Source organism: Rhinopithecus bieti, unplaced genomic scaffold (genome assembly GCF_001698545.2).
Source record: "Rhinopithecus bieti isolate Rb0 unplaced genomic scaffold, ASM169854v2 scaffold_15197, whole genome shotgun sequence".
NCBI lineage: Eukaryota > Metazoa > Chordata > Mammalia > Primates > Cercopithecidae > Rhinopithecus > Rhinopithecus bieti.
In genome coordinates this window covers 237,794-254,784 of record NW_016808366.1, presented here as the reverse complement: position 1 = coordinate 254,784, position 16,991 = coordinate 237,794, and the positions used below count along the sequence as shown (strand labels likewise).

Genomic DNA, 16,991 nt, shown 5'->3' with positions numbered 1-16,991 from the left:
GAACTCATTACTTAGGATAAAGTCCAATACAAACAATTAGGTCTAAGACACTAAGTGATCTGGCCCTTGCTTATCTTCCTTCACTTTAAATTTATCCTTAGCAACTTTCTATCATTTCCCCAAAAGCTATTCTTATCAGAGCTTTTTACACGTTTTTCCCTTAGCCCGAGTTTCCACTGCCTTCCCTCCCATAATTTTTATTTATTTATTTTTTTGAGACGAATTCTTGCTGTGTCACCCAGGATGGAGTGCAGGGGCATGATCTCGGCTCACTGCAACCTCCGTCTCCTGGGTGCAAGCAATTCTCCTACCTCAGCCTCCCGAGTAGCTGGGATTACAGGCGCCTGCCAACACGTCCAGCTAATTTCTGCATTTTTAGTAGAGACGGGGTTTCACCACGTTGGTCAGGCTGGTTTTGAACTCCTGACTTCGGGCGATCTGCCTGCCTCAGCCTCCCCAAGTGCTGGGATTACAGGCATGAGCCACTGTGCCTGGCTAATTTTTACTTTTATAGGTAAGTCTTTATTGCTTTCCCTCACCAGAGTATCTAGTGTCATATTCTCACCCTATATATTCTTAGAATACCCTGTCTTATTCCTTTATAGAACTTAGTAATAAATAAACATTTTATTCAAAGTGCTGTGGGAAAATCATGAGTTTTCCTCCCTTTGAAATTACTTGAAAAACAAACAAACAAAAACCAATCTATCTGCTTGGTGGGGAATATTCTGGAAGCAAGCCAGTAGGGAGGCTGTTAGAGCAATTTGCGAAGTATGATGGTGATTTGGATTAGTTATGATTCATGACAAGAAAGGTTCCTTCCTACTTAGAAGGTAGAAATGATGGCTGGGTATGGTGGCTCATGCCTGTAATCCCAGCATTCTGGGAGGCTAAGGCGGGTGGATCACGAGGTCAGATCAAGACCATCCTGGCCAAAGTGGTGAAACCCCATCTGCACTAAAAAATACAAAAATTAGCTGGGTGTGGTGGTGTGCACCTGTAGTCCCAGCTATACAGGAGGCTGAGGCAGAAGAATCGCTTGAACCCGGGAGGCAGAGGTTGCAGTGGGTCAATATCATGCCACTGCACTCCAGACTGGTGACAGAGCAAGACTCTGTCTCAAAAAAAAAAAAAAAAAAAAAAAAAAAAAAAAAAAAAAAAAACAACAAAAAACAAAACAAAAACCAGAAGGTAAAAATGACAATTGTGACTAAACAGAGAAAGAACATGAATTATTACAATGTCAACATCTAAAATCCTAGCTTCAGAAAACCAGGTAGTGACTTCCCTTATCAAGATAAGAAATATCGGGAGAGGAACAGATTGAAAGTAGGGTGAAGGACATAATGGTTTGGACACGATATACTTAACTATGAAGTAGGCAGTTGAACATACAAGCAGAGAACTATGAAAACTCTGGTCTTCAGAGGTATAAATACGGGTAGGATAGATACATTGATGATACTGAACTCCACAGAATAATGCAAAGGGAGTGTAGAGAGAAATAGTGACCCAGAGATCAGGTACTCGAAGTGGAGCTAGGGATGGAATCAGAAATGGAGCATCCAGAATAGGTAAGGAGAAAACCAACAGAATATTTCAAGGAGTCATCAACCTTTCTGCATGCTCCCGAGGCAGTGAGTGGGGGCAGAAAACCAATGCATACAGCAGCATGGAAGATAGTGGTGATCCTGACAAGAAAAAATTTTTAGAGTTGTGGGAACACAGAAAGTGGCAGTTAAGTGAGAAGTGAGGAAATGGAGCATATGTGAGCAGACAAGTCACACTGGCTGTAACTGGGACCAAATAGGGTTATAGTTGGATGAAATAAACTGTCTCCCACCTATGTTTTCAAGAACAGTCGTTACTAGAGTCTATTCATAAACTGTTGGAAAGATCAAGTAAAAGAAATATTGATCAAACAAGAGAGCAACAGAAAGTTCTTAAGGAGATTGCGGGGGAAGCGGGGAATGGAATCCAGAAGAGGAAACTGGTTTTTGCTAAGTAGAAGAGTGCAAATACAAGCAGGTTTATTGATTTGGTGGTGAAAAGTTGAAAAGGTTCCTATCATTTTTCTTTTTCCTCAGCAAAATGTGGTTAAATGATCATGAAATGAGGGCTGTATGTCATTTAACCTTGTGGAAGCAAGTTACCAGAAAACTACAGAAAAACTGCCAGGTAGTGTTGAGTCTACTTAAGTTTTGAGATTACCAACCTATCTCCTGGAATAATTTTCTTCCATTCCACTGCTCAAGAGTAGACAGAATGTTTGGGGATTCTTCCAGATCATGACAGAGGGAGAGGTGTATGGTCTGAGGGTATTTGCAAAGGAGTGCTTGTAACAATGGGATCTAGTTTCTAAGCTGAACAAGTTGAGGACAGGAGTGAGCTGATGAATAGTCAGCAAGTGGTAGTAAAAGGTAGAAGTATTTTTTTAGCGGAGATATCTTGAGCAGGTGAGCCACAAGTTTGTGGCTAGAAAAATTAATTGAATTCAAGATTTGGAAGTGATATGGGGTTTCATTGTGGCAAAGTCATTGAAGAACACAGGTATTATTTTCTTCATTGACTGGTAGTGTTGAAGATATAAAGTATTTTTTAAAAATCTGTTGTAAAGAATGGGCATGTGAAACTTTATGATCCGGGTGTCCCTCCGATGAGGTGACACCGAAGCTGTGAACTGATGGATATGAAGTCAGCCATAGAATTAAGAGGAATAAGCATTCCAGATCGGCTTTGAAGTGGGGAAGGAAAGTTACTGTGTTCAATGAAATGAGAAGAGTGGGAAATGGGAAGTAGGATAAGAATGTTTAGAGGCAGGGGCTTCTGGCAAGTATGACAACTGGATTTTAATCAACGTTTAATCACAATTACTTGAAATTCAATGATATTAACTTGAATACCCGTTTAATCACATCTACTTGAAACTCAATGAATTATTTACTTGAATACCGGGAAATATTCAAAACATTAACAACCAAAACAGCAAAGGAATCAACCAATTGGGATATATAAATTGAACAATCAGAAAAATCACCATTTGCAAACAGCTGGTACAATTGAATTGGTGTAGACATGTTGATTATCAGTTCTGGTTGAATAAATGCTGTTTGAGATCAGCATTTCTCAAAGTGTGTTCTTTAGAATGCTAGTTCAGTGGGATATAAGTAAGCATTAACATTAAAAGAAGAAAAATGTTCTCACGGTCAATTAAGTCTGGAAAATTCCCACTTTTAACTTTTTACATATTCACAGAACTTTTATCTTTAATATGCAAACACACATTAAATTCTTTAAGAGAGGCCAGGTGTGGTGGCTCATGCTTGTGATACCCACACCTTGGGAGGTGGAGGCGGGTGGATCACTTGAGGTGAGGAGTTCAAGTCCAGCCTGGCCAACATGGTGAAACCGTCTCCACTAAAAATACAAAAATTAGCCGGCTGTGGTGGTGGGCGCCCACTTGGGTGGCTGAGATAGGAGCATCACTTGAACCTGGGAGGTGGAAGTTGCACTGAGCCGAGATTGTGCCAAAACGACAAAATTAGCTGGGTGTGGTGGCACGTATCTGTAGTCCCAGCTACTGGGGAGGCTGAGGCAGGAGAATCACTTGAACCTGGGAGGCAGAGGTTGCAGTGAGCCAAGATCACACCACACTGCACCAAGCCTGGGCAACAGAGCGCGACTCTGTCTCCGAAAAAAGAAGAGACAGAGAGAGAGAGAGAAAAAAAACTACAGAACACAATTTAGAAAACTTCATCACAGCAATACTCTCACTATAATAAACATGCTGAAACAGGCTGCGTTAGCCATTACTTATTAGTATTTCTCTTATCCATTAGTCTCTTTCCCAACTTCATTAGCCTTTCTTCTGGCTCCCATCATTTTTTTCCTGGACTATTTTAGGTTACCCTAAGTAATCTCCAAGTTACTCAATTTATCCACTATACCATGACAATTATCTAAAATTGATACTGATTAAATTGTTCAGTCTGCATGCATCCAGTAACAATTTTCAAAAACGAAAATAAAGACTTCATACAGCACACAAGAACATTCCTGAACCCGCCACCCATCTGCCTCCTCAGCTTCACCTTCTTCAACTTCCTATCTTAACAAGTGGCCCACTGGCAATACTGCAATTATGCTTTACCTCCAAGCCTGAAATTCTCTTGTCCCCCTGAACCAATGAGCATTCACTCATCTTTCAAAACTCCTATTTTTTACAAACACTTTCACACCTACCTACCACCTTTTCCAGAAAAATAGGGCATTCTTTCTGATGTCCCTAGGTATTGTATTATTGTCCTTTCATCTTATTATCTATAGCCACTGTGACTGCTTGATAAAAACTTGCCTTAAAAATCTGTCTAGCCCTTTAAAATAATAATATATGTATGTTAAATTTAACACTGTTGAAAATTTCAAAAACCGTCACATTTCACTTAAGACGATGTATTTTGAATAACACAATTCTGACCTGTAATATGCAAACTTTGGGGGTTCAGAAGAGGAAAACTCCTACTTTTAATGATGACATTTTAGCAAATTTAGGCTGCAGAAGATATCTCAAGACAATAGGTGGGGAAAAGTATACCATGAAAAAAATAAATTTTATGATTCTTTTTTAATACTTAGACATTACATTCCATATCAAAATTTATCAACATGCTGTTCTATAAATTCATATCTTTTTTTTTTTTTACCATAATTTGATTTTTCTGTTTCATGCTAAGAAGCCCACTCTCTCATAACTACCTTTAGCATACATTACCTGGAATATAAAAATTTCATTAAATGTTGGCAAACTCTTCCCCATGACATGTAGAACAATTACAGAAATGTCTAGTTATAAATTTTCTTAAGCTAATGAGCAAAAGAAAAGCCCCAATACACTGGCATTTTCACTTAACAGTGGCTCATAGTTACAATGACCAGAAATAAACCTACTTGCTACTGTGCTATATAGAGTAGTTTTGTCAAGTGCCCACCTTTAAGAGCTAGGTCAACTTCTAGGAAAACTGTATGGAAACATTCAGTTGTTAACAAAAATTCAGTATTAAAATTACTCAGTTATTTATTGTTAATTTAGGAAAAAGAAAACCCATGTATTAATCACCCATAAAATAACTTTTATTTTAATAAATAACAGTGGGCTTACCAAAGGGCAGGGATTTTAACGTGTCAAGTTTTATGCTTATTGGTAGTAAGTCTTAAAGAGGTGAAATGAACTAGTCAATAAAACCCAAAAGGCCCTAAAATAAAATGATACTTTAATAAAATTAAAAGAAATTTCCAAAAGAAAATAGTTCACTCCTTGACCATGCTTATTTATTCAGAGTACCAGCGATTTCAGTAAGTGCTTCATTTTTCCTGCAAATCTGATGTTGCACAGGGAATGTACACATTTTCATACCATCACAATATCATCAATATATCTCAGGCCAATAGTATTGTGAATGCAACTGTTGTATAACAAACACAAAATTAAAAAACCAATGTTACTATTTATGGCAAACAGAAACAAAAGTAAATATTGCAAGGATGTTTTCTTTTGTTTCTAGTACTGATTTTAGTTGGACTTTAAATGAAGGTCATCAACTCTCCTGGAATAACCTCTACCTCTGGCTGTGAATCCACAGTATAAATATGGTGAATAAAGCTAAACTGTAAGAGCTAACTATATACTGAATAACCAAAATAATTATAACTAATACTGCTCTTGAAGACCAATCTAATGAAAAAAGCATCATTAGATATGGTGAGAAATACAGACAAATCTGTACAATCTAACATCTATAAACAGTAAAATCAAAACATCCAACTTCCTTATAGAAAGTGTTTTATCTATGTAATTATAAATGTTAAGGACTCTTGTATTTTATAAACACAAGATGGGCTCACTTTGATGATATCAATTTTAAGATTTATAAAAATGTTTAAAAAAATCTTTCCACAAAACTTTATACAGTTTAAAGCTATACACCAATCTATAAATCTCAGAAAATGGAAAACAAAACAAAAAATCTTTATAAGATCACATGTATAAAACAAGAAATGAAATGTGATTTTATTTAAGGCAATACTGGGCTACTTCACAAATCACCACCTCAAATATTTACACTGCTCCACACTACTAGTTTTCTATCACATTCACAAAGGATTTTTTTTTTTTAATACCAAATGTTTAAAATCTTCAATGTAGTAAATTCTTTATTCACATTTCCATTATATTTCATGGACTCATAGTAACTATATCCAATTAGAAGCAATGAGAAAAAAAAAAACCCCAAAACTGTAGCTATAGGAAACTGCTAAAGAATCTGCTTTAATTTCACATGAATACCACCCCAAAATCCTGGATGGCAAATTTACAAAGCAGAGCAAAGTGTTGATATAATGTGCCTATTTTGTGAAAAGTAATCTTGATATCATCTTGTAAATAAATGTTTCATGTAAAAATCAATGAACTATGGCAGAGTTTCTGGTTTTAGTTCAAAAAGTTCTTAATTTAAAACAATAAAAGAACAATTTAAAAAACTTGATCGCTTAGTTAAAAATTAAAATTCCAAATATAAATGTGTCATTTAATAGTTTAGACTTACAGACTGCTGGTGGCAGCACATGATTTACAATAATAAATATATACAAAAAAGGTATCTACAAATAAAGAGTACTGTTATACATGAGCAGTGACCTGGTGAAACATACCAATCACACAGATAATTGTTTAGTTCATGAAAAGGGCAATTGGGTGATAGAAATTTGAGGTTTAGCTATTTACAATAACTGAAGTACTGATTCTGTTCCTCAAGTCCCATAGGGATAAAAAAAAAAAGTTTTACATGACAATGTCATGTTTTTTTTGTTGTTGTTTTGTTTTTTTTGCCAGGTTAATTCATGACAACAACAAAAAATATAATGAAAGTTCCACAATTCTAGCATGCTTGATGGCTTCCTATTTAAAATAAAATGGTAAATGATGTATTTATACATTAATTATCAGTACTGACCTCTGCCTGTGGCTTTACCTATACTGATATCTTTCACAACAGACATATCTGGATCATTTGAATGTACTTCAAGTTTTTTCAGACTGACGGTAGGTTTCATTTCCTGAAGCTGCTTTAAGACAAGCTCAGTGCAATCTTTAAGATTCTTGTCTAAAACAATTTTTACATTATCACTGCACTGAAGCTGTGATGGATTGGCAAACTGTACAAACGTTTCGCTTTCTTTACAAGGACATACATGATTTCCACTAGTCACAGCAGTCTTATCAATATTTTTTCTTGAATTTGAATGGGATCCTTTTTTGTTTCCAGTATTTGGATGGTCTTTGTCAATATTTTTCTTCTGCTTCACTGCAGACTCCTCAAGAAACTTCAGAAATGATACTTCAAATCCCATTGGCTTAAAAGAGCTCCAGTCAAAAGACGCAGGATGCTCCTCAGTGGTTTGAATGGCAACAGCAGTTTCTTCTTCTTTACGCACGCTACTTAACTCAGCTGCCGATGCTGGTTCAGCTTTTTCAACTTTCCTTTTTTTATTTTGTGAGACATTTTTTTCTTTATTAACTCTCTTCAAATTACTTGCTTTTTGTCTTTCTGACTGGCAGGGGTTATCTTCCTGAAAATCGTTACTCACATTTGAAGAAGTAATAGCCTGCGTCTCTACACTTGTGCTATCTTCATTTATTAATTTTGTAATAAACAATTCTGTTAGTTCATCCATTTCATCTTTTTCATTTTTTTCAACTTCCTTTTGTGAAACTGTAGCTGTTGTTCTTGAATTATCATTGCTCTCTGATACACACGTGTCAGAATCTTTCACATCATTCTTAGCACCTTCTTGCTCAGACGTTTCCTTTACTTGTGAGTTGCAACACCGTTTGAATACAATAAGAAGATTTCGGTGTTGTGATGTAAATGCCTTAGATAATTTATGGCACTTATAATGTCTAATTATATTGCTTTCACTTGTAACAACCGAAGTACATCCCTTTATCATACATGGATACTGGGTTACAAATCTGCTTGTACACTCAGACAGGGCATCATTTCTAGCCTTTATAGAATATACATGCTTCCCACGTTTCAGAGAATAAGGCTTATTTTCTTCAATCTGCACAATCTTTGCATTCTTGTTTTCTAAATTGTTTTTTTTCTTTCGTTTGGTCTTAAGCATTTTTATTCCTTCCTTTCCACATCTGCTGTGTTTCATCCCCCGATGTTTAGACTTCGATTTTTCCTGGTTTGCTTTGCTTGACATATTTTCCTGGCCAGGTGTTAATCTTCTTGGGCGAATCAAATGAGCCTTATGTTTGTCATTATGCTTATTAAAAATGTGTCGGAGGAGATTTGACCGGGTTGCATATATACGGTCACAGCCTTCACAATCACATTTGTATACACCATCTTCTTCGGTTTTACTTGCCCTTAGTCCAATTCCATGGTCTGCCTCTAGATGAACAACATAGTTCAAATACGTAGTAAATGAAGATTTACACTCTAACTGGTCACACGGAAATTTCCCAACATCCACTGAAGCAGTCATACTTTCAATTTCTTCAGGAGTCATTTCATGAAGTTTCATGTAGTGTTGTATTAGGCCAGTAATTGCTTGGAAAATTCGAGAACAGTCACTTACCTGACATCGAAATTCTTTCAAAGTTTGTTTAGTTTCAGTTTCTTCACTTTCTTTACCAGCTTCACTTTCCTCTTCGACCTCTGCTGCAAATGCAGGTAGATCTGATTTGTGTACAGCCTGGTAATGGAGAATCAAGTTTTGCTGTATTGTAAAGGCAGCAAAGCATCCCTGGTGAACACATCGATATGGTCTGTAAGGACTGTATCTTGTTGGAAACTCAAGGGATTGGGAAACTGGCTTCTTTCGTTTTTTCTCCTCCTTTTCTTTTTTATGCCTCCTAATTTTCCGTCCTTTGGTTTGTATGTTTGTGAGTGCATTTGTATTACATTGTTCTGAAGTAACTGTAATCACTTGTAAAGAACTTTCTGTTTTGTCAGGGCTTTTTTTTTCTACAAGTTGTTTTTCTGGGATCACTGCTACATTACTGTGGGGAGTTTGGGTCTCTTCTCTCAATTCTAAAGCAGGCTGAGATTCCTTTTTATTTTCCTCTGTCATAGCTAGCTGTTTTTTCACTTGTGTACTTCGTGGGGCCGACAAATTTTCACTCTGAGATTTTCTTCCGTAAGGCCTTTTAATTTTTAACTTTACCATTTCTTCAGTTGTAAAATGATGCACCAATTGACAGTGTGCCCGGAGGTTAGAATTTCTTGTAAATGTTTTTGTACATGTAGGTACTACACATTTAAAGGGAGCAAATTTCAATTGATTCTTCTTAATTTCAAGAATCATTTCTGGAGTGTACTGATGAATTTTACCATAGTGCTTAAATAGTGCATCCTTTGTCATAGCACTGTAGTTACAGCCTTGGTTTTGACACACAAAGGGTTTATTAACTTTGTCATTAAACTGAATGTTTATCATTTCAGAAACTGGCTGAACAACTGTGACATCTGCAGTTGATTTAACAGGCGTGGGAGTCAGTGTTACTGATGTATTTATCAGTACACACTGGGATGCTGGAGGGGACAGGTCATTTTCTAATTTTAGTTTCTGTAAGCCTTCTAAAATCTCCTGTATTTGATCCTCCTTATGTGATACTTCAGACTGAGGAATGTTACTTTTTGTTGGCATGACACTTATAAAGGAGGAAAACTGAGAAGAATCAGGTAATTTGTTATTTTGCACAGTGTTTACTGAAGGAAGCTGAATGTTATAATTTATTTGAGCATTTTGTGATGTTTCACCAGCACCCTGAGATCCACTTTTTACCTCAAGTATTTGAGAATTCATAGCAGTTTTAATAATTTCAAGAGTCTTCTCAAAGTTTTGTATAACATTGTCTTCAGAAATCTGCAAATCAGAATTTATTGAAGTTGTGCATGAATTCAAAGTCATCATTTGGGAATCACCATTTTCAGTTTTTAATGTTAAAGGGGCTAACACTGTATGGGACTCAACATTGGTTTTAAAATTCTCTTTTACATCAGTCACAAATAACTGATTGTTAACATTATTTAATTTCTGTGTTAGATTTTCCACCAAAGTCTGAGGTTCACAACCTGGAATTACATTTGAGTGAAGGTTAGTAGTTGGGATTTCAACACTCTTTGCTATGAGTCCCATTGTTGTTAAGTCACTTGTTACCAAGTTTTGGGAAGAATTAGGTGCGATTAGTGGAGGAGCAACTTTCTTTCTTCTCTTAGAAGCACTGTTTCCCTTTTTATTTAAATGACTGGATCTTGTGTTCTGAGGACCACTTATAACAGAAACACGAGAACTGTTACTGGTAAAATTTTGTGATGGCCCACCAGAATTAGGAAATGAACTAGAGCACAAACCATTTTCAACAGTCTTCAGTAGTAAGTCATTCGTTGGAAAAACAGGCAAGCTGCTACATTCCTCAATGGAGGAAGTTTTAGAGTTTGATGTCCTATTCTGGTTGGTCAGCAAGGTGTTTGGATGGCATACAGTTTGCAACAGGGGTGGTACAGCTGGATTTGGAATCACTGTTGCATTTACTTGTGGTGTATCAGAGACACAACTTGTTGAAACATGAGAAAGCATCTCGGCACCCTCAAATGTACTGGGAATGCCAGCAGTTTCCAAAGCCTGTTTAATAATTTCACTACCTTCTTGACTGACACTGGTATTAAAGTTAGTCACGCCAGGTCGAGGAAATGTATTTGGTAAAAATGTTGGCGAGCGATTTTCAGCAGCAAGAAGCTGTAGAAATGATGGATCTTTAAAACATGCTTCTGGATTGAAGGTAGATTGTTGTGGCTGCTGCAAATTTACTGCATTTGTGGAAAGAATCATGCTGGCAAGAAGAGAAGGCTGTCCATTACTCTGTAGAAGTTCTTGAGCAATTTCGGCTCCATCCAGTGGTTTACAGTAAGATCGCTTGGATAAGTGCCCACCCAGTGATCTGGGATTAGTAAAAGCCCTGTAACACCTGCTACAGATAAATTTCCCATCTCTGATAATTGCAGGCCATTTAGCCCTTTTGTTGTGCTTAGGTTTTCTTTCTTTCCCATTTGGGCCCCGCCCACGGTCTTTTTTAACTTTTTCAGGTGCAGACTGTTGGTCATTGGGGCTACTGAAGTTATCTGCAACATTCACTTGTGAAGGAAAAACTGCATTTTCACCATTACCCCCCTTTAGAAAGGAGGAATTAGTGTTTCCTTCCATCTGTGAGGAATAATGATTTGTATTATTTTCCAGTTGGGAAAAAACAGAATTAGTCCCACTATCTGCTGGTGAAGGGAAGAGAGACATTGAACTACTTTCTGCAGGTAAAGGAAGGAAAGGATCTGAGCCACTGTCAATATTCAAAGGCAGAACTGTTTTGGTTAGATCTTCCATTTGTGCTGGCAAGGCAGTATTAGGTAAATTTTCCATTTGGGAACATAACATACCACCTTGTTCATTTTTATCCTGAGAAGTTATATTTGGATTTATGACACTTTCCATTGAGGACAACAATGGAGTTGACACACTTGCTAAATGAGCTGGAAAAATGGGAGGCGAGACATGCTGCAACTGGGCCGAACAAGTAGGATTCCCATTGGCTTTGGTCTGTGATGTAAAAAATGCATTATTTGAGCTGTTCACCGGTGATGGCAAAAAATAAACAAATTTTCCATTATTTGGTGTATTTAAGTTGTTAGCTTTCTGACCTTTTTTATTTTTGCGCTGCATTTTAAATGCAGCATATTGGTCAGGGTGTGCTGTCTTCATGTGTTTCCCAATACTCTGTGAAGAGTTATAGGTTCGAGTACATCCCTCGACCTGGCAGCTGAATTTCTGAACTGGAGCTTTTGGAGGCACTGATGGGGTTCCTAATGAATTACTTAGATTGGGCTGTGGTGGAACAAATGCAATACTTTCTAAAGTCTTAAGAGGTAAATTATAAAGATTGGATGATGTTTTAACATTATCTCTACATTCAAATTTGGAAGTTGGTAAATTGTTTTGAAATCCTGCCTGATTTTGCACAGAAAAGGTCATCAAGTTGTTCACTTGTCTTTCTAAGTTTTGTGGGGTAAGGTCACCTATTTTGAGAGTTTCTGAATTTACTAAAGAATTCTGAGTAACCTGGGCTTCATTAAAGCAATCTTGTTCTTTTCTCTCCTGGAAACCTGCATGACATAAATCATTACAAGTATCTTCAACTGGTGTATGTAAGTCTGTGACCAGAGATTCACCATTGCCTTCCACAGTTGAGTTTTCTTGCTTTCCAAAGTTATCCTCAATCCCCTGATTGAGAGACACCTTAATGGACACAGCTACTTCACTGGATTGAAGTAGAGGAGTAGTAGCAGAGTTTTCCAAACCATTTGACAATGGTCCATTAACTTGCCTGAGCTCAGAGGCAGAAATCTGGTCTTGTTTGGTCACAGTTGATTCTGCTTTGCTTTTATCCCAAGCATCACTTCTATCTGCTAGTAAGCTGTTTTCAATGTTATTTTCTGAAGGAAGCACAGATCTTTCTTTCTCAGTATTCTCTGCTGTGTTCTGATTCATTTCAGAAGGCTGAATGGAACCTCCAGATGAATTAAGTTGGGCTTCAGGAGGCAGCACTTTTTCAGGAGGAGTACTGTGATCATCCAGATGCTTTTCCAGCTCACCCTGAGAACGATAAACTTTACCACAACCTGTGAACTTGCAAGTGTACGTATTATAATGTTGTGCTTCATGATCATACAGTAAATAAGCTTCCGAAAAAATTCTTCCACATTTAGGAAACATACATTTTGCTCTAAAGACTTGATGCTCCTTTCGGTGGGTTAAAAGCTCGGCATAACTATTAAAACCAGCTTTACATTTCATCTGTATACAGATATATGGTTTACTGCCACAGTGCATCTGTAAGTGATCATTGAGATGAGTAACACTCACAAAATGCCGCCTACAGTACTGGCAAATAACTTTTTTGCTCTGCATTTCAAGAAAGCGCTTAGCATCTTCATTATCTTTATGCCCCTTTACATGAGCAATTAAATTTTTAAAGTACTTAAAGCCCTTTTTACAAAAAGTTACAGGGCAATTAAATTCATTAACAGGTACTGGTTTCTGGACTGGAATCACTTCTGGCTCATAGGATTTATCTTTGTCATCATTCTCATCGTCTGAACCATCATTGTCATTAAACACTATAAAATCTGTTGAATAGAGACTATTCTTTTTTATAGGTCGCTGCTCCTGTTTAGCCACAGTATTAGTCTTCTGATTTTCATTGGCAGTTGTGATCTTTGGAGGCCTTCCCAATCTTCTTAATGGTTTCATAGCTGCTAGTCTCTCTTTACTAGATTGTTTAACATGCAGTGTGACATGAGGGACAAAAGTTTCTTTAGAATTAAAGTTCTTTGCACATATGGGGCAACTATAAATTCCATCTTTGTAATGTTTCTGAGCATGTCGTACTATTCTGTGACCAAGGAATTCTTTGTCACACAACACACAATACTGCATGTAGGCTTGCCAATTCCTAAACCTAGCAGATATAAATCCCCTCTCTCTTAACTGTTTTATCTCTCTCTTCTTCTGCTTTTCATCACCAATGTCTTTAAGAAGGCCAGAATTAGCACCAACTCCACCAGAAAGTCCATTCATAGAAGTTTCTTTACTCTCTTCTTGGTAGTCTACTTTTTCATATACTTCACTGTCATTTAGTTCATCTATTGAAGACACAATGGATGCTTCTTCTCCCATTAATGCAAGGCATTGTCGTTTCAAGGTTTTCCAATCCCAGAATTCTGGATCAAAGGGCCACTGAGTTTTCAATACAAGTAACAGCTCACAGCGTAGAGAATTTGGTATTGGAAGATTCTCTTCATCATATTTCTGGTCTGGCTGATTATATAACATTTCCACAGCATAATACGCATCTACTGTAGGCTCAATAAGAAATTCACTCAGTTGACAAGCACGTTTTACTTCCAGATCATCAGGCAACAAACATGAAATGGTCTTGCAAATAGATATTTTCACTTCAGTATTTTCTGTAGACTCCAAGCGAAGAGCTTTTACACACAGTTCTATACAGGTAGCAAGTCCAGCCCCTTCAGTCTGTGAAAAAGCAAATAGGAAATGTTAATTTAAGCTACATTAATCAACACTAATTTATTTCAGAATTTAGTTAAGATTGAGATTTTTCTCAAATCTTGCAATAGCAGCTTATGAAAGGATTCCCCTTCTAAAGCACTGCAGCTCAGTCTGTTATGTGTGTATGTAAAATGAACTACATAGAATGGCAGAAAATGCATAAGTATTAGAAGCTAAGACCTGGGTATGAAATTATTTAATGGCTAGGTTAATTTAATGGAAGTTAATTTAACTGTTTTGACCTTTCATATCCCACTTATAAAATAGAGGTCAAAACAGCACTTAAACTTCATTAAATTGCTGTATTAAAGGAGATTAAGTATGTGTTATAGTTTAGTATAACGTCTGGCACATAGTAAATGATCAATAAATGTCATCCTTATTGTAACTCTTCCTGTTTGCATAAGCAATCTTTCTGAAACAAAACCCTCCTAATCTAATTATAAAACTGAGAACATCCCCATATTTCCAAACTTATCAGTACTGAAATAGTTTGCTTCTATAAAATAAGGTACTAATCCCTAATAGTGGAGATTCTAGCGCTATCATAAAAGCGAATGTCAAATTACCTACCTCATGGCAGGACCAGCTTAAGAATTAGAAGTAGGGGTAGACATAGCCCAACATACTTTTTCTTTTGAATTAGCATCTTAAACTATTATTATTAGATAGCAATAACAAAGGTAAGAGTCATTTGAAAGACACATAGGGTAAAGAGATAAAAATGGGTTTTAAAGACAAGGGAACAAAGATAAATGAGAAATAAGATAGCCACAGGATGTGGCCACATTCATTGGAATAAAATATGTATGATACAGGATCAAAAGGCAACAAAGAAAATAGGTAGAGAGAACTGATAGGGCCTGTATTATCATAAGTTAAGAAGTAAACATTATACCAAAACAAGCTTAAACTTGTAGGGTAAACGTATTTTTACTTAAAAGGAAAAGGATCCTGGGATACTGAATTGGCCTTGATTTTAGAAACAGCAAGAGCACAATGACCAAAAAGAAAATGAATAGAAAGAATAGCATGAAGAGACCTATTCTTAAAATGATAGGCTAGGCTGGGGGCGGTGGCACATGCTTATAATCCAAGCACTTTGGAAGGCTTTGAGGCAGGAGGATCACTTGAGCTCAGGAGTTCGAGACCAGCCTGGGCAACATAGGGAGACCCCCCATCTCCACAAAAAGTACAAAAATTAGCCAGGTGTGGTGGTATGCAGCTGTAGTCCCAGCTACCTGTGGGGGTGAGAAAGGAGGATCACTTGAACCTGGAAGGCTGAGGCTGCAGTGGGCAGAGATCACACCACTGCAATCCAGCCTGGGTGACAAAGTGAGACCCTGTCTCCAAAAAAACAAAAAGGCTGGGCATAGTGGCTCACCACTTATGCCTGTAATCCCAGTGCTTTGGGAAGGCAAGGTGGCAAGGACTGATTGAGGCCAAGAGTTTGAGACCAGCCTGGGCAATACAGAAAGACCCCATCTCTACCAAAACAAACAAAAAATTAGCTGGGCATGGTAGCATGTGCCTGTAATCCTAGTTACTCAGAAGGCTGAGGTAGGAGGATTGCTTGAAATTGGGAATTCGAGGCTGCAGTAAGCTACGACTGCACACTGCACTCCAGCCTGGGCAACAGAGCAAGACCCTGTCTCTTAAAAAGAAAAATAATTTTAAAAAAATGACAGGGAAGATGAAAACTGGGAAGGAAGTGGGACCATATGGGTGTCTCTAGATTTCATATAAACTTGTATATGTTATACTATTCCTAGATAGATCTGTGCCTTAAAACTTGTACAGTAAAACATCTGCATCTCTGTTACATGCCTTATGGGGCTGCTAAGGGTGAACAATTAGGTCACTCCTCTACTACGATATGCAAGAAAGAAAAAAATTACCGGTGGTCTGTGAAGCTGCATTCTACACACGGAAAGGCACAAATAAGTCTGGGAGGACTTAATGGCCAAGTAAACCATAAAGATGATTAAAAGTAATACTGAAGGCACATACAATAATGTCAGAAGAACTGGTACAAGTTCTTACTGGTGAAAGTTCTGAGAAGGGGTGTGATTATTCAGAAATTCAGGAAACGACGGAGAAATAAATGAATTTAAAAAAGGATTCAGAGAGGCCTGGCGTGGTGGCTCATGCCTGTAATCCCCGCACTTTGGGAGGCTGAGGCGGGTGGATCACCTGATATCAGAAGTTCGAGACCAGCCTGGCCAACATGATGAAACCCAGTCTTTACTAAAAATACAAAAAATTAGCTGGGTGTTGTGGCAGGCACCTGTAATCCCAGCTACTGAGGAGGCTAAGGCAGGAGAATCACTTGAACACAGAAGGTGGAGGTTGCTGTGAGCTGAGACTGTGCCACTGCACTCCAGCCTGGGCAACAAGAGCGAAACTCTGTCTCCAAAAAAAAAAAAAAAAGATTCAGAGAATGAAGGATTTCTGGATGAAGGGTATCTGTCTTGCAGAAGATAACTATTTGTATCATATGAATGTTGAGCCTCTTCTCCAGGAATGGCAAAAGCTGATAAGAATTCTACTTATTGGCAGGGTGCACTGGCTCACGTCTGTAATCCCAGCACTTTGGGAGGCTGAGACGGGCGGATCATGAGGTCAGGAGATCGGGTGGATCATGAGGTCAGGAGATCGAGACCATCCTGGCTAACACAGTGAAACCCGGTGTCTACTAAAAATACAAAAAAAATTAGCCGGGTGTGGTGGTGGGCGCCTGTAGTCCCAGCTACTCAGGAGGCTGAGGCAGGAGAACGGCATGAACCCAGGAGGGGGAGCTT

General features: G+C 37.7%; 1 protein-coding gene across 6 annotated transcripts in view; it reads right to left on the bottom strand.

The window, feature by feature from the left end:
• The window catches only part of ZNF292 (zinc finger protein 292), a 127,596-nt gene that overhangs the window by 13,508 nt on the left and 97,097 nt on the right, over window positions 1-16,991 (bottom strand). For 5 of the 6 annotated variants that reach the window (XM_017886623.1, XM_017886627.1, XM_017886626.1 and 2 more), the window contains exon 9: window positions 7,011-14,154. In XM_017886623.1, coding sequence (XP_017742112.1) covers window positions 7,011-14,154 — 7,144 coding nt within the window. Of the gene's footprint in view, window positions 1-5,108; window positions 14,155-16,991 lie in introns of those variants that run through there. The other variant, XM_017886628.1, reaches the window with a different exon arrangement.